Raw genomic sequence first — 27,631 nt, 5'->3', positions numbered from 1 at the left:
CTAACCTGGTCATGCACACCAATTCCCTAATCTCAAATTTCCATCCTGAACTCAAGTTGAAAATTGGTCTGATTTGATAATCATTCTGATGTTTCAGGGTATCTCTGAAAGATGTTGTTTTATAGGTGGACAAATATCTTTTTTTTTCCCAAACCCTAACTAGCCCATTAGTGTGGCTAAAAGCCTGAGATATTCAGGTTAAAATGTACATACTTACTAGTTAAAAAACCATGATATTATTACATAATATTCACAATGACTCTCATTCTTCCAGATTTCCATTTCTTTTTCGTCTCTAGCAAAAAGCACCAAGAAGAGCATGAGGAGGGATAATCAGAGCAGTGTGTCCGAGTTCCTCCTCCTGGGGCTCCCCATCCAGCCAGAGCAGCAAGGCATGTACTACGCCCTGTTCCTGGGCATGTACCTGACCACGGTGCTGGGGAACCTGCTCATCATCCTGCTCATCAGGCTGGACTCTCGCCTGCACACCCCCATGTACTTCTTCCTCAGCCACTTGGCCCTCACTGACATCTCTTTCTCCTCAGTCACAGCCCCAAAGATGCTCATGAACATGCTGACGCAGACTCAATCCATCTCCTATGCTGGGTGCATTTGCCAGGCATATTTTTTTCTAATGCTTGCAGATGTTGACAGCTTCCTTCTGACCTCAATGGCCTATGACAGGTATGTGGCCATCTGTCATCCCCTGCATTATACCAGAATCATGAGTCAGAACCTCTGTTTCCTGCTAGTGGTTGTGTCTTGGGTCTTATCCTTTGCCAATGCCCTTTTGCACACCCTCCTCCTAGCCCGTCTCTCTTTCCTTAGAGGTAACACTCTGCCCCACTTCTTCTGTGACCTCTCTGCCTTACTTAAACTGTCCAGTTCAGACACCACCATCAATCAGCTGGCTATTCTAATTGTAGGATCAGTGGTCATTACCCTGCCATTCATATGCATCCTGGTCTCTTATGGCCACATTGGGGCCACCATCTTGAGAAAACCCTCCATCAAGGGGATCTGCAAAGCCTTGTCCACATGTGGCTCTCACCTCTCTGTGGTTTCTCTGTACTATGGAGCCATTATTGCACTCTATTTTGTCCCCTCATCTAATAGCACTAATGACAAGGATGTCATTGTGTCTGTGTTATACTGTCTGGTCACCCCCATGCTGAATCCCTTCATCTATAGTCTAAGGAATCGGGATATGAAAGGAGCTCTAAGAAACATCCTCAGTAGAACAAAAAATTCAATGTGATAGACATTGTCTTCCCTATCAAGTGTATGGCTCTCTTTTTATTTAATATTATTTAGCCTTTTTCTAGAAAAATTCAGCTTTTTCTTCTCAAATAAATAATTTCTTTTCCTAGTTTCATGATTTTTTGTGTATTTAATTTTGTAATTCCCTGCAAATTTATTTTTGTGTATAAACTTAATTAGAAATCTAGATTTATTTTTGATATTGATTTTTTACATATTTTTAGTTTTTTCAATTGACAAATAAAAATGGTATATATTTATAGAGTATTTGAAGTTTCCATATATGATATACACATTGTATAATGTTCAAATCAAGGAAAACATATCTTTGTCCTCAAATACTTATAACTTCCTTGTATGAAATATTCATAATTGTTTCTTCTAGCTCTTTGAAATATGTAGCGTTGTATCAGTATCCATAGTTAGCACATAGGACACAAATATTTCTCTTATCTAAATGTAACTCAGTATTCATTGACCAATAGTTCTCATCCTTTCTCTTTAAGAAATTGAACATGATTATAATTTCATATCTATTTTTTAGGGATTTTATAATGAAGTGGTGTTAAATTTTGTCAAAGGTCCTTTCTTTTCTTTTTACTTTATTTTATTTGTTTACTTATTATTATTTTTTTATGTGGTGCTGAGGACTGAACCTAGTGCTTCAATTTCACATGTGCTAGGCAAGCACTCTACCAGTGAACTACAACCCCAGCCCAAATGTCTTTTCTTGATCATGTGATTTTTCATCTTAATTCTGTTTATGTGGTATATTATGATTACTGATTTGTGTATCATCCTACATCCTGGAATGAACCATCCTATATCCTGGAATGAAATCAACTCAATCATGGTGCATGATATTTTTATTGTATTGTGAGATTCTGTTTGTTGGTATTTTTAAAGCCTTTTCAATCTGTTTCTCTTGGTCTGTAATTTTCTTTCTTTCATGTGTATTTATCCAGTTGTAAAATCTGGGTTATATTGTGTTGGTCAAATGAGTTTGGAATCATTTCTTCCCTTTCTATTTTGTGGAATATTTTAAGGAGGCTTGGCATTATTTTTACTTTAAAAAGTCATCTAAATTTCATCCATGAATCCATCTTGTCCTGGACTTTTTTGAGGGTGAGGGAGAATTTTTATTTTTACTTGCACCTCATTGCTTCTTGGTATTGGTCTTTTTAGGTTTTCTATATCCTCTTAGTTTAATTTTGGTAGGTCATATTCATGTAGAAATTGATCTATTTTTTCCTAGATTTTTCAATTTATTGTAACATAACTTTTCAAAATTGTCCCTAGTGGTCCTGTAAATTTCAGTCATATCTGCTCCAATATCCTATTTTTTATCTCCAATTTTGTTAATTGTGGTTTCTGTATCTTTTGATGGCTTAGCTAAGGGGTTTCTATCTTGTTGATTTTTTTTCATAGAACCAATCCTTTTTTCATTGACCATTTGTGTTTTTATAAATTCTTTATTTAATTAATTTCAGTGGTGATATTTATTATTTCTTTCAGTCTACTGATATTGGGATTGGTTTGTTTTTGTTTTTCTTTTTTTTTAATATTTACTTTTTAGTTGTAGTTGGACACAATACCTTTTATTTTATTTATTTATTTTCATGTGATGCTGAGGATCAAACCCAGGGCCTCGCACATGTTAGGCAAGTGCTCTACCCCAGCCCTTGTTTTTGTTTTTCTAAGATCTTGAGATGAATCATTAAGTTATTTATTTGAGATCTTTTTGATTTTAAATATTGGCTCTTATCACTATACATTTCCCTCTTAGAACTGCCTTAACTATGTTCCACTGTTGTTAGAGTCTGTAAACAAGTCTGGATGGCGCCTGGCAAAATGCCAGAGGGAGTGGTTTGTGAAGTAATGCCAGCGAGCCATTAAGTGTGGAGATTTCTTATTGGTTGACTGATGTATCTAGTTTATGCTAATTTGATAAGATGTGTGGGATGTATAAATACTGCTCCTGTCCTGCAATAAACGGCTCCCACTCCTGCTGTATCAATGTACACAAGTTGCTCGTCACCCCCCGGTTATTTTACTGCAGCTGGACTGCGGCACACTGTATTTCACATACTCTCATATTTTGCATTTCTATTATTAGATTCTAAGAATTTTAAAATTTATTCCTTCACCTCTTCATCAACCTACCTCATTATTCAAAAGTCATGTTAATTTTCCTAATTTTCTGTGAGGTTCTATAGTTTCTGTGCTTTTTTTTTCCTCCTGTTGATTTCTAAACTCATTCCATTGTGACCCATTAAGGTACATAAAATCATTTTTTAAAATCTGTGAAGACTTGCTTTGTGGTCTAATATTTGATCTATTTTTGATAAAGTTCCATGAGGAGCTGAAAAGAAAGTGTTGTTGGATGAAATATTCTTTAGATGTTTATTAAGTCCATTTGATCTAAAGTATAGTTAACGCTGTAGTACATTTGTTAATTTTTTTTGGTCTAGATGATCTACTAGTGTGAATGTTGTTTTGGAGTGGTCACTATTATTGTGTTGGGGCTTATCTGTCCCTTTACTTTTAATAGTGTTTGTGTTTTTACACTTTTGTACATCAATGTTTGGGTAATTGATATTAACAGTATTTGTATCTTCTTATTGAATTGTTTTCTTACCAATATATAATTACCCTCTTTGCCTCTTCTAATTTTGTCTTAAAGTCTTCTTTGTCAGATATCTGTGTAGCTACTCCTGCTTGCTTTTGATTTCATTTGTATGGAACATAATTATCATCTTTTCACATAGTCTGTGAATGTCTTCGAAATACTGTGGAGAATTTCTTCAAGACCACATACAGTTGATCCGCCTGTTTTTAATCCAACCTGCTAGCCTTTGCCTATTAATTGGAGAATTAACAACAAGTAACAAATTCATTTATTTCTACAAAGGTACATATTACTTCCTGTCATTTTGCTTTATTTATAATGTTTGATTTAATTCTAATTCTCATTTGCTTATCTACTATTTCAATGAGATTTATTCTTTCCCATATTCTCTTAGTTGTTTATATTTTCCCATATTCTCTTAGCTGTAGGATTCCTTTAAGCATTTTCTGTAATGCTAGCTTACTATCATTATTTTCTTTAATTTATATTTATCTTTGAATTTTTTTCTCCTATAATTCTGAAGGATTGCTTTGCTGGATATAGTAAAGTAGGTTGGCAGTTACTTTCTTTCAAGGCTTGAAATACATTTTTTCCATGCCATCCAGGTCTTTAGAGTTTCTATTCAGAAATATGCTACTATTCTGATGAGCTTATCTTTATAAGTTATTTGGCGTTTCTCTCTTGATAATTTTAAAATTTTTATTGCTCTGAAATGTTGAAATTTTAACTACAATATGTCATGGAGAGGTCCTGTTCTGGTCTTATCTATTTGAAGTTCTAATGCAACCAGTATCTGAATGTCCATCTCATTCTGGAGGATTGGAAATTTTTCACTGAGCAGGTTCTTAATATGTTAGCCCATGTTCCTTCTCAAGGTCTATTATCTTAAGTCATATCTCTTAAAATTGTCCAAGGCTTTTTGGATATTCTGCTTATACTCTTTTATTTTTGTGTTCATTATTGTTTGAACATTCTCATTCACCTAGTCCTCAGGAACTGAAATTGTATATTTTACTTGATCTAGTCTGTTGGAAAGACTTTCAACTGGAATTTCATTTGAGTTATTGAGCTTTTCATTTGCAAGAGTTCTGTTTGGTTCTTTTTTTTAATTTTTTTTTTAGAATCCTCATGTCTTAGTCAAATTTCTCATTTGTATTCTGTATTATCTTCCTTAATTCATTTGGATGTTTATTTGTATCTTTTTTGAATTCATCAACCAGTTTAATAATCAGTTGTTAAATTCTTTGGCATTTTATTCACTTCTATGTCTAAGGATTCAGTCATTAGGGAATTATGGATTTGGAGGGCATCTTGTTTTCTCATGTTTCCTATGACTCTATGTTGAGGTTTTCATATCTGTTGGGATGGATTTTTCTTCCACTATTTATGTGAGAGTCTCTTAAGTGAAAAACAATCTCTAAACAGGTGCCCTGGGCTAGGGGTATATCTGAACAACCAAACACCCTGATCAAAGTGCTTGTTTCAGCTACCTACACCACATTAATAAGAAAGAATAACCACCAATAATAGTAGTAACTTAGGAACAAACCATATATCAACATACAATGTGAAACTAAATATAATCCCCACAATTCCAGTAAAAAAAAAGAAAGTGAGTAATAATATGGACTACTACTGTTAGGTAGGTTAGTTAGCCATGGATAGGTGGTAGAGAGAATAAACAATGAGGGACAGACTCAGGGTTATGCACCAAGAAAAATTCAGGAGTCATAAAACTAAAACCACAGGGAAAATTATCTAAACAAGCAAGCATTTACAAATAAGAGTTGGAATGCCCAATCTTTCCCAAACTGCAGATAATTACAATCCCTTAAGGGGCTATTACTTAAAATCATGGGACCCTTAATTGAAACAGACAAATTTCAAAAAAGTGGGGTTTGGGTATGTCAAGACCTTCCCCAGTTATGGTTAATTATAATGCTCAAAGGAATCTACTGTTTCCAGATCACAGCAGCATTATCTCTTGTAACCAAGTCACTAGTCCCTTCCTTTATGCTGAAACTATGTTGCAACTGCCCAATCACCCAGTCAGCCAGAACATCAAGACCCTCACAAAGAAAGCTTTCTGAGGGATATACAAAGGGTAATAAACCAATTAAGGGGCCAGAAAAACTGAGGCAAGAAAAGAAGACTCAACTTTCTTTAAAACTCCAATTCTGTGAGCACCATACCATCCACTCTTCAAGGCAGACTGTACAGTTCTTATGCTCTATGTTAGCCTGTTTCTCACTCTATTAAACTTGTTGCTTACTACTCCAAGTTTTGCTTGGATTCTTTCTGGTGTATTCACAAGAACAAGCTCCCACTACAGTGGCTGCCCTGGCTATGCCTATAGGACGTAGCCCTGTAACACTTGAAAAGTTATTCAACTGTAGTATAATCAATTCTGAAACATATAGGAAGTAAGGGGCAAGGGGACAGGGGAAAGTGACCAAAGAAGAAAAGAGGAGAGAGAATGAACAAAGAGAAAAAAATGAGAAGAAAAAAGGTATTGAGAAAAATCCAATTGATTGAAAAATATGCAAATTAGAAAGAAATACAAAGAAACAAATAATGAGGGAAAGCACAGTGAAATGACTTAGCGGGGAAAAGTGAATGAAAGCTAGAAAACAATTAGGGTTTCTCCTGGCTGATGTAATTAAAAGGAGACACTTTTACTTCCAGGGATTCAATTTTCTAATCATCTAGCTATGGGGAGGTTTGTGGGACACAATTAAAGTTTAATTTGCTCCTTCCCAGTTCCAACTCAGTCAAACCAGTTAGGTGGATTACATGCTAAGCTCCTCCCATCCATGCCCATCAATGTCTGCTACAGAGCTAAATTCACCTTCAGTAGCACTGGTTTTTGTACCTGGTTACAGGGAAGTTGCTATGGAAGGAGCCACCAGCCAAACCATCTTACCCACAAAATCTGTAGACTGATCTAATTGTACTGCATCTCACCTCCCAGACCCTTATTGCATATGCTTTTGGGGAAATGGCTACTGTCCAAATTGGGGCAGCAAATCCTCCAAATGCCTCTGAGTATGGAAGAGGTGTCTGGCAGGTGGGGTCTGGCCTGGAGTGGGGTGCCATGGACAGCACACTTTCTACTAGACCAGATTGCTACACTGCCATACCCAGTGCCTTCCTGCATCCAGCCTGTCTGGCTCCTGGTCTCAATGCTCAGACTGCCAGTTTCCAAAGGATGCATACTCTGCCTTCCTCTACATACTGGAAATCCCAGGTCCTGCCATCTAGAACTACCAACAGTGGTGTTACAGACTCAGGGCAGGCACCCACTAACCTAGTGAAAGAAAAGGTAGAGTGGCCATTGGGTTTACACACACAGACACAAACTCTTTCTCTCTCTCCACACACACACACACACACACACACACACATGAAGAATAATGAAAAGGAGGAGGATTAAGAGAAAGAAAGGAGAAGAAATAGAAGGAGGAGGGGAAGGGAAACAGAGGCGGAGAAGGAGAATTTTAGCAGCAGCAGCAGGGGTTTCTGATCTTAAGAGAGAGTAGACAGTTAAGCCCTCTTTAAGGTAGTTCCCCTTGCCAGATCTTGCTGAATTCACAGGAAAATACAGGGGATTTTTTTCTGCCGTGCCTGTTCAATATGCAGGGTACAGATCTCCTTGATGCTCAGATTGCATATTTTTCCAATAGAATATCTTGAATTTCTTGAAATCCCTGAGATTCTTTTGGTTTGCTGGGCCTTCCTTTCCCCCACTGAGCTGCCCTGGGCCTGATGCTGGTGCAGTCCACTGACTTCTTTTTAAAATTCTTTTTTTTTTTTAATCCTAAAACCAATGTTTCTGGGGTTTCCCTGGTCACTGTGTTGCAATCCAGTGCTTTCCACAGCTTGCTTGCCTCATCATGCAGCCTCACAGCCATTGATTTGATTTAATCTCAGGGAGTGGATTGCATCTCCTGGATGCCTCTAGTCTCCCATCTTCTGGATCTCCCCACTGATGATTTTATTTCACATTGATTACTTCAGTGGAGAAACTGTCTTCAAATATAGGGAGTTAGGCTTCAACACATAAGTTTATAGACTGGGCACAAGCATTGAATCCATAAAATTCATACACATGTACATCTGTCTTTTGTTCTATGTTTGTTATATCGTTGAAATCTAGCCTTTTCTCTTCAATTATTACATTTATTTAATACATCTGTGATATGGCAAATAATTACTCTACAATATTCCTTCTGAAAGATTATCAAAACTTTTAAGTGTACTTTTCCCCATTGTTTCTGCTATTATGAGGACTGCTGTTATGCTACTTAGTATTGTCTTCAGGTGAATAAGTTATGTTTGAGGTATTGTGGGATATCATCTCACATTTGATTGACCTATGGCAATGCAAATTTTAAATGGTAAATCATAATTAGATGTTATTTCTTTATTAAAAGTAATTAAGACAACCAAATAATCTGTAACTTTATCAACAAGGAGCATCCCCAAACTTAATCAATATCTTGACATAAAATGGAACCTTGTTGTTCCAATTTGTCTGTTTCTGATCATATGGAAGCTGGTCATGCTTATGTGAATTCTATTTGCCTATTTTTCCATTTTTTGTGTATCTGCATATGCAAGTATATTTTATTATTAAATTTTAATTTATTATAAGAGGAGACTTTTGGACAGGACTCAGAAGGATAGGAGAGACTTGGTGTTAAAGAGGAAAAAGGTGAAATTCTCTCAGGAAATGAGATCTGGCATCTGGGAAAGTGGTAATGTTATATGTGAATTCAAGAAATAATTTATCTCATATTGTTTAATCAAATGGAAAATCTTGCAGGCATGAATTTTATTTTTACCCTGACACATGTAAGGAAAGAGGGAGGTGCAATGATGTTCTTTGGGTTGGAAAGGAAATTTTGTCAATCCTTCCTTTTAAGGAAAACAGGCAGGTCAGTTGAAAGGATTATTGCTGGGGAAACAACTGGTTTTCCATGATCTATAGGACCCATAAGCCATTCCTGAAGTCTAAATATCATACAGGATTTCCCCTACCAATTCTAAGTACAGGCTCAATTTAACATAAACTGAACCCCAAAGTGAAATTTATAAATATTCACAGATCTTCACCCTGAATAATGAGCACATGTTATTGATTTCCTACCAGGAAGAAATGGAGCTAGAGATATACTGAATGGATTTGAGATTAGTTTTGTAAATGGATTAGTAGAATGCATATACTGAATTATTATTTTGTGTTATTATAAGAATCTTGAACCAATGGAATGCTGAGACCATAGTTTTCTGCCAAGAGATAGATTTATAGAAACTCTATTCCATTCCTCAGGGTCCCGTGGTGACTATGACATGTATTCTCCTTCACTCTTTTAATCAGAGGTAATTTAAATAGTATGGGGTTCATCACCAAGACCCTTGGGTTATCACACTCAACCTTCACCCTGGTTTATGATGGCCTCTGAATTACACTTTCCTCAAGGTAAACTGCGAAGGTAAAAAGCATTGTGCATCACCAGGTTCCTAGTAACTGCCTTGTTGGTAATGTCATTATTTCTCCAAGAGTGAAGTCTCTTAGGCCTACTTCCACGTGGGGTTCGTTCCACAATGGAAACAAAAGCAATGAAGCAATAGTGTCCTGGTTTTCTCTAATCGGGATCTGGGGATGGAGGGATAACCTCCCATAAACTCCCCATGGTTTGCAAAATTATTAATCAGACTGATTTCTCAGAAGCTATGAACGTGTGTAGACACACACACACACACAAACACACACACACACACACACAATACACGGTTTGGTTCTGAATCGATAGCTCTTCTCCCTGTTGCTGTGGAACGTTGAGCTTTTTAGAGACTCCACCTGCTTCACTGCAGTCCATACCTTCTAGAGAGAAATGGAAGAACCTTCCCATGTCTTGTAACTGAAGGTATCTGTGCTCAAAATATAAGGGCCAAGTCGGAGTAGGAGTAGAATTTACATGTGGTAATATCGTTGTATGTGTTTCTGTGTTGTACATGTGTGTGTTTGGTGTGTGCCTCTCATCCCTACACTCTACACCTCCTCACACCACAGCCTGACAATTGGTTCCATGTAGGGTGATTTATCTCCAACTGAGTTCCTATCCAAATTTTGAGAAGACAACAAAACCAAATCTCCAGTTAGAATAATTTTTTTTCAAACTGATCTTAAGTCTCATTTTTGAGAGGATATTAGAAAAAAATTTTTTTCCTTTGTGTATCTTCAACCCCCAGTAGATCTTGTTGGGAGTTCTTACAAATCTTATATTAAAACTGTAATTTTGTTCTAAACCTATAATTTTATTCATCTCTCCTGCCACAATCCAGGTATAAACAGATATTATTTTGTGTCTAAATTGCTGTAATAGCCTCCTATTCAGATTTCTGCTGGCCCTTTCCTTGCTTACCAGCTCCACCCAGTACAAAGCAAGTTATTTAAAATATTTCATCAATTCTTAAACTTTTTCTTGAGTGTGCTGTTGCTTTGGAATAGAACTAAAGCTTTATATTATAGCAGACAAGGCCTCATAACTCTGGCCTCTCCATAATTCTCCATCCACATTTTTCTGAGATGACCATGGTCTTGGGGTTTCTCTGCTCATCGAGTGTTCTAGCCCCGTCACCATCAAATACCTAACTAGAGTGTTCATATGACAAGTTCTTCCAGTAAGGACTCCTTTTAAAGAACACAGAAGGATCAACTTTCTGTCACCTCAAGCTTTTGTAATTTGAAAATCTTATAAAATTGTGACTATACATTCCCTCCCATTTTGAGGACTTTATTATACATATATATGCTAATGTCCCAAATTATATATGAATAATGTTATTACAATGTAGTACAATATCACTGGAAATACAAAATATTGGAACAACCTAAACGACCAAAGGACAACTAATTACTCTTTTTATTGTGATGAACTGATAGTTTTTCATATAGTATAAAAAACATAACTGAATGTGTCCAAGTCAGATAACATTACCTTAATGGGATTTTTAAGGTAGTGAGCTGAAGAATGCAGAAATGTTAAAGATAATTTCATTTAAGTTGAGAGAATTGATACTTTAAACTTCAGTTAACCCCAAGTCTGAGTGATGAGTCCTAAGTTGAGACACCTCTCCAGCTCTCAGAGACAAAGATGATCAGTTGAGCAAGTCTTTGCAGAGAATGTGGATTTTATTATTTAGCAGACAGATCATCATTGTTCTCTTTTCTTATTATTTTGTAATTGTCCACATGAATAGGTATAAGACCAACTGACTTGAAGGAGAGAAAGGAATGATTAGCAAAGTATAAGAAATCTTAGAATTATGACAAGAAAAATACCAGTTAAGTATCTTTGGCATAAGAATAGGAACAAAAAAAAAATAAAGGAGAAGGTATCATTTCCTTATGCCAGACAGACATTTTCACAGAGCCTATTCTCCTGCATGTGACTGGAAAAGGCAAGTATGTTCTGGTGTTCTGAGGGCTTGAATGAAATTATCTACTTCTAGCTGAGGGAATACAAATGGGGAAACTGGAAGAAAAACCTACCTTTTCTCCACATTCCATGAAATTCTTATACAAAGGGTGATGGATAGAGTAGGACAGAACTTTTTTTTCCTGACTAATTCAGTATCCAAAGACCCCTCTCCTTTCTATTCTCCCCAACAGTTGGTAATTTCCAAATTATTGCCTTAAGTTTTTTTTTTAACTTGTGCTTTTAAACTGATAATAACTAGGTAAGTAACTTTTTTTTTTTTTTAAATAGAGTGACCCTCGTCACTAATTGCAGTAGATGGCTTTCTGTAAAAGGCCAGCCCAATGGTCTACATAGAATGGGCGTAGAACTCAGTGGTGAACACAAAGATGATTTGATTCCCCAGGGCCCATTCCAGTGAGGGGTCAGCCTCTCTGGCTGTGAACTGAAGAATGGCTGGGCAGGAGGTCAGGAAGTCTAGGCAACAAGCAGTGAATCCAATCAGGTCTCCATTTTAGTTTAATCCAACTATATTTTACCTTAAAATGAAAAGTTTCTTCTCAACCCAACTACATAAATGCAGTATTCTATGTTTCTATCAGATATGGCCAAATTTTGTCTTTATTCCTTGATAAACTGCCTCAGCTCCAGGCAAAGGTACTTAACTCCATTGGTATAAGCTGATTATTGTGACACATGTTTCTGTATTCCTTTAACTCTAGAATTTGGTATAAAGGAGGAAATTCAGATTTAAGAAACATTAAGTAACTAGCCTTGTGCCATGAAGCCGCCTATAAGTGGTTGAAGTATATTAATACTATGTGTGAGAAGTCAAACCATATTTGAGAGTTATTAGCCACTTGAATGTTTTTCACGCCTGAGCAATAACATACATTTTATTGGAAATTTTACTTTAATCTTTAAAAGATATTGAAATAACATATGTAAGATACATAGTTTAACTCTATGTGTATTCATAATGTTGCAATGTGCACATATGAGTTTTTGTTCTTGATTGTGATGTATGATAACATTGTAAATAAGTTAACAGAAATGTTTGTTAATCTGTAGGCTTAATAAAAAAACTAACAATATTGTTGAAGGTCCTTGAGTCCCTCCTCAATTGTCTCTTCATTCTTCTTGAAATTACCTGGTATTTTCACTGTTTACAATATTCACTTACTTCTCATCAGAGTTTTAAAACTTCTGCAGTGATCCATAAAGTTTGCCTGCTCTAGATGTGCATAAAAAGGAATGACTCTGTGTGTTGTGCTACATGTGGCTTTTGATCTTTCTCTTGCCTTTGTGAAATTCATCTCTATATTTTCATCTTCCACTGTGAAACTATAATAAACTTATCTCCTCTACTGTCATGACCATTTCTTTTTATTTCAGCATTTTGCCACTATGAACAATACTAATCTGAACATTGTAGCTCATGCATCCAATGTATAAATGCGAGAGATTCTGCAAATTACAAACACAGAAGATATACTGGAGTGTGTAGCATATGTGTATTCTATTTAACTATCACTGTGAAACTTTTCTATAAAATTCCTATTCTTATAAGCCATTCTGAAAAAACTACATGGTGTGTGATTTCAACTATATGGCTTACTAGAAAATGCAAAGCAACAGAGATAGTAAAACAATCAGAGTTTTGTGTAGGGAAAAGGGCGGTATGAATGAGTAGAGCAATTTTAAGGCAGAAATTTATAAGGCAGTGCAATAACAAGCTTCTATGTAATACATTTGCTGAAAATTAATCACAATTGAATTCAAAATTGCTTGGAAAAGGAATGATATAGTATTGCAGAGGAGGTAAAATCTCGACTATAACATGTTAGAGACTTTCAGCCAGCCTGAGAATTAAGATGATATAAGACAGATTATACCATCCAAATCCAACAGATTTAACAGACACTGCAGAACATGTCATACAATAATGACAAGAAACAATTTGTCTCATAAGCTTATGGAATATTCTACAGGGTAGACCATGTATTAGTATGCAAAACAAACTTGATGAAGTGAAAAGTATAAGAAATAATAGCGTGTATCTTCTTCAACCACCATGGAATAAAAATCAGCAACAAGAGGGATTTAGAAATGGTACTAATACATGAATATTAAACAGTATTAACTTTACTGTGCAATGGATTAATGAAGGAATAAAAAGAGACATTAAATAATTTCTTGAATTGGACAAAAATTTAAATAAAACATACCAAAATATATGAGATATAGCAAATGTAAAAGGCAAGTTTACACCAACAAATGCTGCAAATAAAAAAGAAAAACTTCAAATCAACAACCTAATGATGCAACGGAAAGAGCTACAGAAGAACAAAGAAAATTCACCATTAGAAGAAGAAAAGTTGCTGGGCACGGTGGCACACACCTGTAATCCTAGCAGCTCAGGAGACTGAGGCAGGAGGATCATGAATCAAAGGCAGCCTCAGCAAAAGCAAGGTGCTAAGCAACTCAGTGAGACCCTGACTCTAAATAAGATACAAAATAGGGCTGGGGGTGTGGCTCAATGATCAAGTGCCCCTGAGGTCAATCCCTAGTCTTCCTTCCCCGCCCCCAAAAAAAGAAGGAGAAATAAAACAAAGAACAGAGCTGTGATAAATGAAATAGAGACCAAAAAACAACAACAACAACAACAAAAACAAGAATTTGACAAATAAAGAGCTTTGTTTTTGAAAATTTAAACAAAATTGACAAAATATTAGCTAGAATAAGCAGGATTAAAAAGAAACTCTAATAAATAAAATTAAAGGGAAAAAGGTGACATTCATTACTTCTGGTACCATAGATATACAAAGGCTCATTAGTTTTAATCCCAAGCACAACCAAAAAGTATAATACGGTATCATCCAAGTGGGACTTAACACCAGGAATGCAAGGATTATTCCATATGACACAAATCATAAACATAGTAATACATCAAGAAAATGAGGATTAAAAACCACATGATTCTCTCAAGAGATGCATATAAACATTCAATAAAATTCAAAATCCCTTCATGATATAAAGGCTCCTCAATAAATTAGCTATAGAAGGAACGTGTGTCAGCACAGGGCTGTATATGGTACACACATGCTCATGGCACCCAGCCAGTCAGGTAGTATGTCGTCCCATGACTATAGGTTGGCAGGCCACGAAGCACAAGGATAGGTTCCATTTGTAGTTTAATCCCTCCAACGTCAAGGAGAGCCCCACTGCAAGCCAGAATATCATAATGAAGAGAGCAGACACAACCCTCTGTGTTCTCAGAGTATTTACATCCCAATGAAGAAGGAACAAGAATAGACAGAGAAATATGTCCACCTACAGACAAAGAGATTGTTTATCAAAGGCTCCCTCCAATAGAGGTATTTTGGCAGCCCAAGTTCAGTGTTCAGACCGACCAGTGCTGAGGCAACTGATGGGTGCAGTGGAGGGCCGAGGGAGACTTCTGGATTCCTAGGAGCATAGCACCCAGCTGGGTGTCACAGGGAGCAGCGTGGAAGAAAATAAATGGCTTGATTCTTCTGCTGTCCTTTCTATCCCCTGCCCTTTCTCCTCCATCTCAGGCCTCTGGCTGTACCAGTACTCAGAGAATGTAGTGGCCTACATGCAGATCAGCGTATCTGGCTTGGACTGAGAACACCACTTCCACCATCTCCTGGCCCAGCCGGAGCACCTGGAGCACACTGAAGCAGTGCCAGAGGGTGAGGATACAGGTGGGAGTGGTGCAGGTGAGTCCAGAAGGAGGCTGGGCCACACTTGGAGGAGGCTCCCGGGTCTAGTGTTAGACTAGGAGTAAAGCATAGCCTCAGACCAATCATTGGGGATGACTTTGTCCGGTTAGACTACCTGGAGGTGGAGTTTTTGATAGCAAGCACAAGCCTTCACTGCCAGCTCTGTAACCAGCTCTTGAGATACAGCCTCAGAATTAGCACCACATCTTTGATCAACCATAGCACCAGGGCCAATATCAGTTCAACCACCAGCTCCCTAGAGAGGTCCAGATCCAGATCTCAATTCAGTACTGACACTTAAGCTGCTACCTCGAATTGAAGCTACCATGTTTCTTTTTTTTATGGATTTTAAAATTTGTTCTAATTATTTATACATGACAACAGAATGCATTTCTACTCATCATACACAAATGCAGCACGACTTTTCATTTTTCTGGTTGTACACGACACACCATTCGTGCTATCATACATGTACGTAGAGTAACAATGTCCATTTCATTCCATTAGCTTTCCCTCATACTCCTACCCCTACCCTCACTCCCTTCTGCCCAATCCAAAGTTCCTCTATTCTTCCCTTGCCCCCCCCCATTATTGATCAGCATCCACTTATCAGAGAAAAGATTTGCTCTTTGGTTTTTGGGATTGGTTTACTTCACTTAGCAGGATGTTCTCCAACTTCATTCATATACCAGCAAAGCCATAATTTCATTCTTCTTTAAGGCTGAGTAATATTCCATTGTGATTATGTACCGGTTTCTTTATCCTTTTGTCTATTGAAGGACAGCTAGGTTGGTTCTGCAGTTTGGCTATTGTTCATTGAGCTGCTATAAACATTGATGTGGCTGTGTCATTGTTGTATGCTGATTTTAAGTCCTTTGGTTATAAACCGAGGAGTGGGATAGCTCGGTCAAATGGTGGTTCCATTGCAAGTTTTCTAAGGAATCTGCATATTTTATTGCCTTGCAGAGGGTTGCACCAATTTGCTGCCCCACCAGCCATGTATGAGTGCACCTTATTCCCCACATCCTCACCAACACTTATTGTTGCTTGTATTCTGAAAACTGCCGTTCTGACTGGATGAGATGAAATCTTAGAGTTGAAGCTGACATGTTTCAAGTTCGAACCCCACATGGCATCAGGTCTAACAATGTACGAAGCAGAGACTGCTTTGGTGAAAATTCCAGCTCCAGTGCCAGAAATGGACACCTCCAGAAACACATTAACATACTGTTAGCCAAAGCTATTAGAGGCTGCTGATGGGTCATATCGCCTTGAAAGAGATTCAAAGGAACTCACTAGAGTAATGGCAGTGCTCTAAGTATTGATTGTATTTGCCAAAATTGATGGACTGGTTCATTAGTATCTGAGTATATTGTTGCAGGTGGTTGTAATGCAACTTAAAACTACAATTTAGAATAGCCATGTTGTGGAACCAACCTAGGTGTCTATAATGGATGCATGGAAAAGAAAATGTGGTAAATATACACTGTAGAGTTTTACTGGGCCAAAAGAAGAATGAAATAATGGTATTCACAGGAAAATAGAACTGGAAAACTTCATGCTGAGATTAGCCAGGTCTTCTAAGAAATTGTCTTTGGTGTCTGGGGAAGTAGTATTGCCATTGCTTAGGCCAAAGAGATCCTTTTTGTGGTACTGTTTAACCAATTGAGAAATATCACAGAGTCATGATCTTCTATATGTGTGCGTGTAGTGCTGGACTGAACTCAAGGTCTTCAACATGTTGGGCAAGCACACTTTCGTAGAGCTACATCCGCTGTCCGTGAACTATTTCTTTTATCACTTCGTACATGCAGTTAAAGGAGGTGCCAATAAGGTTCTTCTGATCTGAGAAGGAAGATTTGTCAATCCTTGACTTCTATCTAGGAAAACAGGTCAATGGGACAGGCATGGCGATCAAGGAAACACATGATCAATGATGATCTAGAGGACCCAGAACCATTACTGAAGTCCAACTATTTTCAGGATTTCTTCCCTCAAATACAAGTTGAATTTAATATAAAAATAAATAAATAATAATACTTACAAACATTCATACATTATCACCTTGAATAATAAGCATGCACTATTCATTTTCTGCTAAGCATTGAAGAAATGGAGCTAGAGATGTATGGAATGGATTTGAGGTCAGTTTTGTAAGGGGTTGAGTGTAAACCATACATTGAATTGTTTTTATAATGCCTTGGTTAACTGAGAAGGCAAAAAGTTTTGTGAATCACCAACTTCCTAATACTGGTGGTCATCATTATTCCTCTAAGGATGAACTCTCTTATGGCTGCCTCAACTAGTAGTTCTCCCCCAAGGGAGCCAAAGGCAGTGAGGCAATTATACCTGGTTTATCTCTAATTTGGAGTTGGGGTTGGCATTCCCAAGAGCTATAAGCAAATGTTTATCAATATATCAATCTTGTTTCATTCTGAAATGATAAGTACTTCACCTGTCACAATAGGACTTAGAGACACTTACCAACTCCACCTGTTTCACTCTATTTCACGCTTCCCTGAAAGAAATGGATAAACTTCCCATGGATGGTAGCTGAAGGTATGTGTGTTTGTGATCTAAGGGGCTAAGTCAGAGCACAAGTAAAATTAACCTTCAGTAGTATTATTATATTTGGTTTTATAGGTGTTAATGAACCTTTATTTTATTCATATATTTGTATGTGGTGCTGAGAATTGAAGCCAGTGCTTCACACATGCTAGGCAAGTGCTCCACGACTGAGCCACAACCCCAGCCCTTATATTTATTTTTATGTTTTCTGATCCCATGATTCTTACTCCCCACATTAGAGTACGACAGACAGCTCTGTGTAGAGTAATTTATCTTCAGGTGAGTCTGTATCCAAATTTTGGAATGTTAGGGAAAAAACAAAACTCTATGCAGAATTATTTCCTCAAACTGGTTCTCTAACTTTTGAAAAGAATTTAGATAAAAAAAAAACATTTCTTTCTTAGTGTATCTTTAATTCTCATTAAGTCTTGCTGGATATCTTCATTTTCCATCTTCTCATAGATGCTTCACGTTTAAACCTGGTTTGATCTGAAGAGTCTTCAGATATATTTCAGTGTTTGTCCACAGATGTTGTGTTGTTTCCTGGGAGACAAAAAATGTCTCCCCCCACACCCCCACCAAATCCATCACTTATAGCCCAATTATCTAGCAAAAAGCTTGATATATTCAAATTAAAATGATTATTCCAAAGCCATGTTTCCATTGTATAATAGTCACAATTACTTCATTCTTTCACATATCTATGTCTTTAACATACAGCAAAAGAGAGGAAGAGCATGAGGAGGGATAATCAGAGCAGTGTGTCCGAGTTCCTCCTCCTGGGGCTCCCCATCCAGCCAGAGCAGCAAGGCATGTACTACGCCCTGTTCCTGGGCATGTACCTGACCACGGTGCTGGGGAACCTGCTCATCATCCTGCTCATCAGGCTGGACTCTCGCCTGCACACCCCCATGTACTTCTTCCTCAGCCACTTGGCCCTCACTGACATCTCTTTCTCCTCAGTCACGGCCCCAAAGATGCTCATGAACATGCTGACGCAGACTCAATCCATCTCCTACTCTGGGTGCATTTGTCAGGAATTCTTTTTCTTATTATTTGCAAGTCTTGACAGCTTCCTTCTGACCTCCATGGCCTATGACAGGTATGTGGCCATCTGCCACCCTCTTCATTACACCAGAATGATGAGACAGAGCCTCTGTTTCCTGCTAGTTCTTGTGTCCTGGGTCTTGTCCTTTGCCACCGCTCTTTTGCACACCCTCCTCCTAGCCCGTCTCTCTTTTCTTAGAAGCAACACTCTGCCCCACTTCTTCTGTGACCTCTCTGCCTTACTCAAGCTGTCCAGCTCAGACACCACCATCAATCAGCTGGTCATCCTCATTGTAGGATCAGTGGTCATTACCCTTCCCTTCATATGCATCCTGGTCTCTTATGGCCACATTGGGGCCACCATCCTGAGACGAACCTCCATCAAGGTGATCTACAAAACCTTCTCCACATGTGGCTCCCACCTCTCTGTGGTTTCTCTGTACTATGGAGCAATTATTGGACTTTACTTTGTCCCCTCATCCGGAAATACTAATGACAAGGATGTCATTGTGTCTGTGTTCTACAGTCTGGTGACCCCCATGGTGAATCCCTTCATTTACAGTCTGAGGAATCGGGATATCAAAGGAGCTCTGAGAAACATCCTCACTAGAGCAACGTTTTCAGTGTGATAGGAATTATCTCCCTGTTACTGCTTATGAGATTTTCTCAGTCCCACACGTGTATCATTTCCTCTGAATTGCCATTTCTTAGTGATTATGTACTTATTTATTTATTGGTGGTTCATGGGTCGGACCCAGGGCCTTTCACATGCTAGGCGATCTCTCTGCCACTGGCTACTTCTCCAATCCTGTTTCTTAGAGAATCATATTATATGACACTTTTTTTTTAGCTGTGGTTCACTAGACACAGTTTTTAGTCCTCTCTGTTTCATTGTCTTGTTAATCTTGAAAATGTTTTTACAATCATACCAGCACAACTTCAATTTCTAAATTTTTCCTTCTTATAATGTATCCTTGTTCTGGATATTTGAAATTTTCATACAGTCACTGATTTTTGTCTTTCCCCCACCCCTTTAGAAACACTTTTTTTCCCCCCTGAAGATAACTAAAATTTTTATTTTGGAAAGTTCATTTTTCCCTTTTGTGTGGAAGTTTGTAAGACATTTTGAATTTGTTTTTCTTCACTTAATAAGAAATGTAATTTTATCTTTGTAATTTCATCTTTTCTTATTTATGTCTTTTAATTTATACATTGAAATTGTATTTCATTCATGCTGTACAATTGATATTTCGGTACATGTATACTGTGTGTCATGCTTAATTGATGGTCAACATGTTTATTTCCTCAATTTTCATTTTTTTTTGTTCTGAGACACTCTAAACACCTTTTCCTACATGTCTTGCAGTACACAGTATATTGTCACTGTTCCTATTCAATATATTGCACAACAGAACAGAAGAACTTATCCTCCTAACTTCGTGCCCTTTGGCCAACTTTCCCCACCTCTTCTATCTATTCTCCTGAACTGTTGGTAATTTTCAAACTTTTCCAAATATTTCTTTACTTGTATTCTTACAGTAATGATAACTAGGAACATAACTTTTTTCTCAAAGAGAATGGCCCTCAGACCAATTGAAGGAGAAGACTTTCCATAAAGGGCCAGGCCAATGGTCTACGTAGAATGGGCCCAGGACTCAAGTGGTGGACAAAACATCGACTGGGGTCCTCCAGGCCCTATGGGGCCATGTAGGTGTGGGGCGTCGCAGTGAGAGTGACGGGTTTGAAAGGCCTTTCAGTTGGTGATGTTATCTGGGAGATGGGTCCTTTTCAGTAAGGGGTCAGCCTCTCTGGCTGTGGACTGGAGAATGGCTGGGCAGGAGGTCAGGAAGTCTGGGCAACATGCAGTGAGTTCAAGCAGGTCTTCATTTTAGGTTAATTCAACTATATTTTATTTTAAAATGAAACAGTTACTTCCTAATCCAACTACATAAATGCAGTGTTCTGTATTTTCATTAGAAATGGCCAAGTTTTATCTTTATTCCTTGAGAAACTGCCTCAGCTCCAGGCAAAGGTACTTATTAGCTCCATTGATATAATATTGATATATATACTACTCTGATAAATATTACATTGATATTATATTACTCTGACAGATGTTTCTGTATTCCTTTAACTCTAGTATTTGGTATAAAGGAGAAAATTCAGTTTTAAGGGAAGTTTAGTAACTAGCCTTGCACTATGAAGCTGCCTGTATTTAGTTGAAGCATATTCATGCTGTTTCATATTCATGTGTGAGAAGCCAAATCCTGTTGGAGACCCATTAGTCACTGGAATTTTTTTCACACATGAGCAATAATTTACACATTTTTACTGGAAATTTTATGTTAAGAAAATATGAAATAACATAATGATAACATAGCTAAAATAGCCAGTTTAACTATATGTATGTATATCCACAATATCGTAATGTGCATGCATGCATTTATGTGTTCTTCATGTGAGGTGTGATTACATTTTAAATAATTTTAACAGAAATATCCACTTAACAATCTATAGGCTTAAACTATAAAAAAACTAATCATTGAAGCCCCTTCTGTCTTCCTCAATTGTATCTTATTTCCTTGGAGGTACCCAGTAGTTCCACTGTTTTCAATAGTCACTTATTTCTCATTAGAATTTTAAGACTTCTGCAATGATCCATAAATTTTTGTCTGCTCTGGATGTGCATATAAAGGAATGACTATGTGTCTTCTGCTACATTTGGCTTTTGTTGTCTCCTCTTGCTTTTGTGAAATTCTTCTCTATATTTTCATCTTCCACTGTGAAACTATAATAAACTTATCTGCTCTGTTTTCATGACCATTTTTGGTTTTGGCTTTCAGTATTTTGCTATTATAAGCAATGCTGCTATGAACATTCTAGCGCATGCATATATCAGAGAGAGTTTGTAAATTTTATATGTGAGAAATACTATCACTGTTAATTTATTTAATTGTGTTTTTATTCATGAGTTATAGTTATACTCAATATTGGGGTTCATTTGACATAATCACACAAGCATGGAATATAATTGGCTCCACTGCACTCCCCAGTGCTTCCCCTTTCTCTACTAGTCTCCCTGTTCCCCTTCCTCTACTAGTCTTCCTTTTTTTAATTTATAGTTTTTAAATTAGTGCTATATGTATATATAAATATATATTATATATGACATATGACATATATAAAGGTGAAATTCACTGTGGTGTGTTAGTGTATGTATGTAGCATAACTTGATCGATTTCATTCCACCAACCCTCTCTTTTCCCATTCCTCATTCCTTCCTCTATACCCACTTCCTTTGCTCCACTGACTTCCCTTCTATTTTCATGGGATTCCCCACTCATCTCCCCCTCCCTTATTTTTATCTAATTTCCACATATAAGAGAATACATTGAACCCTGAACTTTTTGAGCCTGGCTTATTCCATTTAGTATAGTTTTCTCCATTTTCATCCATAATTTTACCAGAAAATGTCATTATTTTATTCTTCTTTATGGCTGAGTAAAACTGCATTACTTATGTATACCACATTTTCTTAATCCATCCATCCACAGGCATCTGAGCTGGTTCCATAATTTGACTGATGTAAAGTGTGCTGCTATAAACATTGGTGTGCATGCATCACTATAAATGGTAATTTTAGTTCTGGATAAATACCAATGAATGGGATAGCTGGGCCATGTAGCAGTTCTATTTCTGTATTTCTGGGGGAATCTTCATACTTCTTTCCAGAATAGTTGTACTAATTTTCAGTCCCACCAACATTTTGTGAGTGTATCTTTTCCCCCATATCCCTACCAGCATTTACTATAGTACCAAAAATAGCATGGTATTGGTGTTAAGACAGATATGAAGAACAATGGAATAGAATAGAAAACACAGAGACAAATACACATAGATAAAATCAACTGATATCTGATAAAGAAGCCAAAAACATAGGTTGGATTAAAAAATGGGATTTTTAACCAATGGTTCTGGGAAAACTGGAAATCTGTATGTATAAGCATGAAACTGGATCCCTGTCTTTCATGCTGTACAAGTCATCTCAAAGTGAATCAAAGACCTAAGAATTAGACCAGAAACTTTGCAACTGCTAGAAGAAAGCATAGGCTTAATAGACACCAATTCCTTACAAGACCCCTAAAGCTCAAGAAATAATACCAGAAAGAGAGTGGCATCAAAATAAAAAGTTTCCATACAGTAAAGGAAGCAGTGAAGAGCATGGAGAGAATGCCTATGGAATTCAAGATCTTTGCGAGCTGTTCCTCCAACAGGAAATTAATATCCAGAATATATATATTAAAAAACCTAAAAATTCTTAATATCCAATCCCCCCAATTAATAAGTGGGCAAAAAAACTAAACAGACATTTCTCAAAAGTGGATATATAAATGTCTAACAAATATATGAAAAGAAATATATTCAATGTTTTTAGCAATCAGGGAAATACAAATAAAAGTTACAGTGAGATTCCATCTCACTCTGGTCAGAATTGCAATCAGTGCTAACTTTTAATACAAATTATTATACTAATAAGCCAGTCTGAAAAGTCTACACAGTGTGTGATCTCAACTGCATGATGTTCTAGAAAATGTAAAACCATAGAGATAATAGAACAATCAGTGTTTACTAAGGGTTTGGTGTAAAGGAAGGGGAGGAAGGAATGGGTAGAATGAAAGAGGAGGTATAGGCAGAAAGTTTATTCCTTACAGCACCCTAATTTTGGATACCTGTTTCTGTGCATTAGTCAAAAACCACTAACCAACCAACAAGACAAACAAACAGACAAAAAAAACCCATCAGAAAAAAAAGAAAGAAAGAAAAAAGAAAAAAAGATTGTATATAATCCAGGGCTATATATGACAAACACACAGCTGAAGTCATTTGGAATGGGAAATGCTGAAATCACTGTCTCTACAATCAGGAGGAGGACAAAGCTGCTCATATTTGTTTCTATTCGATGAAGTATTAGAAGTCTTAGAACAAAAAGGGCATCCAAATCAAAAGGAGGAGGCCCAATTATCCCTGTTTACAGACAACAAAATCTTACACATAAAAAACCTTAGAGCTCTATTTAAAACTTTTAGAACTAATGAACAAATTCCATGAGGTTGCAGGAAACAAAATTAAAACAAAAAGTGCTTGTTGTATACCAACAACAAAATTTGTGAGGAAAAAAAAAATCACAAAAGATTCCATTCCCAGGAGTGAACAAACAAAATAGCCAGAAACAAAACTAAATGGGAGCAAATGATCTCTATAATGAAAAATTAAAAACTCTGACGAAGACACAGGAATAGAAGTACGACATGTTCATGGATTGGAAGAGTTAATATTGTGAAAAAATGACCATTCTACCCAAAGCAATTAGCAAGGTCAGTGAAATTCTTATCAAAATATGGATTGTAATCTTCACAGAAATAGAAAAATACTTTCCTAAAATTTTATGGACTCTCATAAGCGCCCAATAGCCAAAGCAATGTGACAGAAAAGAGGGCAAAGTAGAGGAATCATAATACCTGACTTGGAAACACACTACAAAGAAATAGTAACCACCACAGTGTGAACTGGTAAAAACAAACAAACAAAAACAATGACAAAAAACAAAAAATCAGACACATTGACCAACAGGACAAAAGAGAGGACCAACAAATAACCCAAGGGAAGCAATTTTTTCAAAGCCCAGATCTGCTGAACTCAGTGGTGTAGCAGTCTCCAATCTCACCCAGACCCTAGCAGTTTCTTGTGAATTTACCTGGAACATCAGCCCTATGCGCCCAGCGGCATGTGGGGCTCGAGTAGGCCCTGTCTTTGCCCTTTGCTAGAATAGTGGCAATGGGAAAATGAGGCCCATTCAAGGCACCCAAGGAATAATGTAGTACATTTATCAAAACTGCAGTTCGATGTCCCACTCAGACCTTGTGAATACTTGGCACAAGTGCAGATTCCATGTGTTGCTTCATCCCTACAGTGTTCATGGGGCCCTCCTGCAAACCAGAAAGCAGATACAACCCTGCTGTGTTTTTAGGGTGTGTATATTCCAGTGAAGAAGGAATAAGAAGAGACAGGAATTCTGTGTCAAGCCTACAGATACAGGGAAAAATTGCTTAGCTATTTATCAAAGGTTCCCTCCAATGGAGACACTTTGCCAGCCCAAGCCCAGTGCCCAGGCCTACCAGTGTCTGGGGATCAGAATGGTGGGGGGGGGGTGAAGAGCTTCTGGATGCCCGGGAAAAGGATGGAGAGCACCCCACCCAGGGAAGGTGTCACAGGTGAGCAGTATGGAAGAAAATACCAGGCCTCTGACTCCGAGCTCTCCTCATTATCTCTCTTGCTGTCTTTCCCCTTTGGGCCCTCTGTCTATGAGTCCCTGAACTTTATTGGTCTAGAGTAGGTGGTGGCCTACGTATAGATCAGTCTGTCTGGAAGATTGGACTCAGGTCGCCACATCCACCATCTCCTGGCCCAGCAGGAGCACATTAAAGCCAGAGGGTGAGGAAGACTGGGAGTGATACAGGTGAGCACGTGAGGAGAGGACAGGACAGGCCACACTTGGAGGAGGTTCCAGGGTCTAGTGTCAGACCAGGAGTAAAGCACAGCCGCAGCCCAATCATTCGGGATGACTGTGTCTGGTAAGGCTACCTGGAGGTGGAGTTGTTTATAGCAGGCTCTCCAAAACGCAGAGCAGACCTCCAGTGCCAGCTCTGTAACCAGCTCTCGGGGTAGAACCAGCTTCTTCAGCGGTTCCAGTCAGCACCACAGCTACAGTGACAGAGCCGGAGTCACTATCCTTTCAGCCACCAGCTCCCTAGAGAGATCCTGATCCAGATCCAGATTCATGATTGACAGCTAGGCTGCCACCTCAAATTGAAGCCAACATGTTTCAAGACAGAACCACACCCAGCCTCAGGACTGGCACTAGCTATGGAGCTAGAAGCAGCCTCAGTGAAAATTCTAGCTTCAGTGCCAGAAATAGACACCTCCAGAAATTCATTAACGGACTGTTAACCAGAAAGATTAGGGGCCTCTCCTGGGCCATATTGTGTTGGAAAGGGCTCAGAGGAACTCACTAGAGGGATGGCAGTGCTTTAGCTATTGATATGTATTTGCCAAAATTGATGGACTGGCTCATTAGCATCTGAGTATATTGTTGCATGTGTGTGTGTGTGTGTGTGTGTGTGTGTGTGTGTGTGTGTGTAAGTGTTTAAAATATAACAATTCAGAATAGCCAAGTTATTGAGGTGACCAAGGTGTCTGTCAGTAGAAGAATGTATTTCATTTCATATTAACTCATTGGTGAACTTGTCTCCCAGTACAACCACTGTCTGTTTGTGTCAAACCTTCAACAGATAAATTCGAGCACAGAACTTCAATTCATAAAAATGCATATACTTTTTTTTGGGTTCTGTGCTTTGTTATATTGTGTAGTCTTGTTTTTTGAGCTGCTATGAACATTGGTATGGCTGAATTACTGTAGTATGTTGATTTTAAGTCCTTGGGTATAGACAGAGGATTGAAAAAGCTGGGTCAAATGGTGGTTCCATTCCCAGTTTTCTAAGGATTCTCCATACTGATTTCCAGAGTGGAATGGTTGCACCAATTTGCAGCCCCACCAGTAATATATGAGTGTGCCTTTTCCCCCACACCCCCACCAACACTTATTAACTGCCATTCTGACTGGAGTGAGATGGAATCTCAATGTAGTTTAATTTACATTTCTCTGATTGCTAGAGATGTTGAACATTTTTTTTCATATATTTTGACCATTTGTATTTCCTCTTCTGTGAAGTGCTTGTTCAGTTTCTTTGCCCATTTATTGATTGGGTTATTATTTTTTTTTTTGGTGTTAAGTTTTTTTGAGTTCTTTGTATATCTTGAAAAGAAGTGCCTTATCTAAGGCACTAGTGGTGAAGATTTTCATCTAAACTGTAGGATCTCTGTATGCTGAATATAGTAATTTCTATCTCCAGTTGGACATGTGCAAGACACCTTTGGGGTATTAAGTCTAACATTGAACTTTTGGTATACAATTATGTGCATTATTAACATAATAATAATGGCATATTTTTTGAAGTGATTAAGATTTCTAGCTATACAAACCCTTGTCAGCAAAGAACACCCTCAAAACTTAATTTTTCCAAAACCTTGATTTTATATTGAACCTTATTAAAGTTTTAATTTGTCTTTCTTTGATTATTATTGAAGTTGACCACTTTTGGGTGGAGGTACTGGGGATCTAATCCAGGGGCATTCAACCACTGAGCCAGCCTTTTTTAATTTTTTTATTTTGAGACAGGGTTCACTAAGTTGCTGAGGGTCTCACTAAATTGCTGAGGCTGACCTCTACTTGGGATCCTCCTGTCTCAACCTCCCAAGTCACTGAGTCATTGGGATTATAGGCATGTTCCACCTGGCCTAGTGACCACTAGTTAATGTGGTTTTTAGCTCATTTGGTTCTTTTCTATGAAGTCTCTGATAATGTTATCTTTGTTCCATTTTTCATATCTTCACATTTGGATATATATTACTATGTTAGCTGTTCTTGAGGTCAAGATTTGAATAGGATTGAGAAAGATGAGAGAAACTTGATATGGAAAAGGATATAGATGAAGGTCTTCTCTGGTACCTCAGGAAATAGTAATATCATTTGTCAAATCAAAGAGATCGTTTTGTCATACGGTTTAACCAGTTAAGAAATCTTGATCTCTCTGTGTGTGTTTGTGTGTGTGTGTGTGTGTGTGTGTGATTGAACCCAGCGTACTGCACTTGCTTGGCAAGTGTTCTAACACTGAGCCACATCTACAGCCCATAAACTTTTTTTTTAACTCCCTGCAGGCAGGAAAGAGGAAGTTGCTAATGAGGTCTCCTGATTTGAAAAGCAAGTATCATCAACATTT

General features: G+C 37.7%; 1 protein-coding gene across 1 annotated transcript; it reads left to right on the top strand.

The window, feature by feature from the left end:
• The first annotated feature begins 319 nt into the window (after positions 1-319).
• Positions 320-19,363, top strand: LOC107152247 (olfactory receptor 50-like). The gene is made up of 2 exons (XM_015497768.2): positions 320-808; positions 18,416-19,363. The coding sequence occupies exons 1-2, from the start codon at positions 320-322 to the stop codon at positions 19,361-19,363; spliced, it is 1,437 nt and encodes a 478-aa protein (XP_015353254.2).
• The last annotated feature ends 8,268 nt before the right edge of the window (positions 19,364-27,631 follow it).

The sequence above is a fragment of the Marmota marmota genome, unplaced genomic scaffold (genome assembly GCF_001458135.2).
Source record: "Marmota marmota marmota unplaced genomic scaffold, marMar, whole genome shotgun sequence".
Classification (NCBI taxonomy): Eukaryota; Metazoa; Chordata; class Mammalia; order Rodentia; family Sciuridae; genus Marmota; species Marmota marmota.
Note: the sequence above shows the minus strand (reverse complement) of the source record. Positions and strands in the feature narration are given on the sequence as shown.

Coding starts and splice junctions, on each gene's coding strand:
- LOC107152247 (XM_015497768.2), top strand. CDS start 320: ATGAGGAGGGATAATCAGAGCAGTGTGTCCGAGTTCCTCCTCCTGGGG. Junction 809..18,415: donor TTTTGCACACCCTCCTCCTA/GCCCGTCTCTCT, acceptor ACAGCAAAAGAG/AGGAAGAGCATGAGGAGGGA.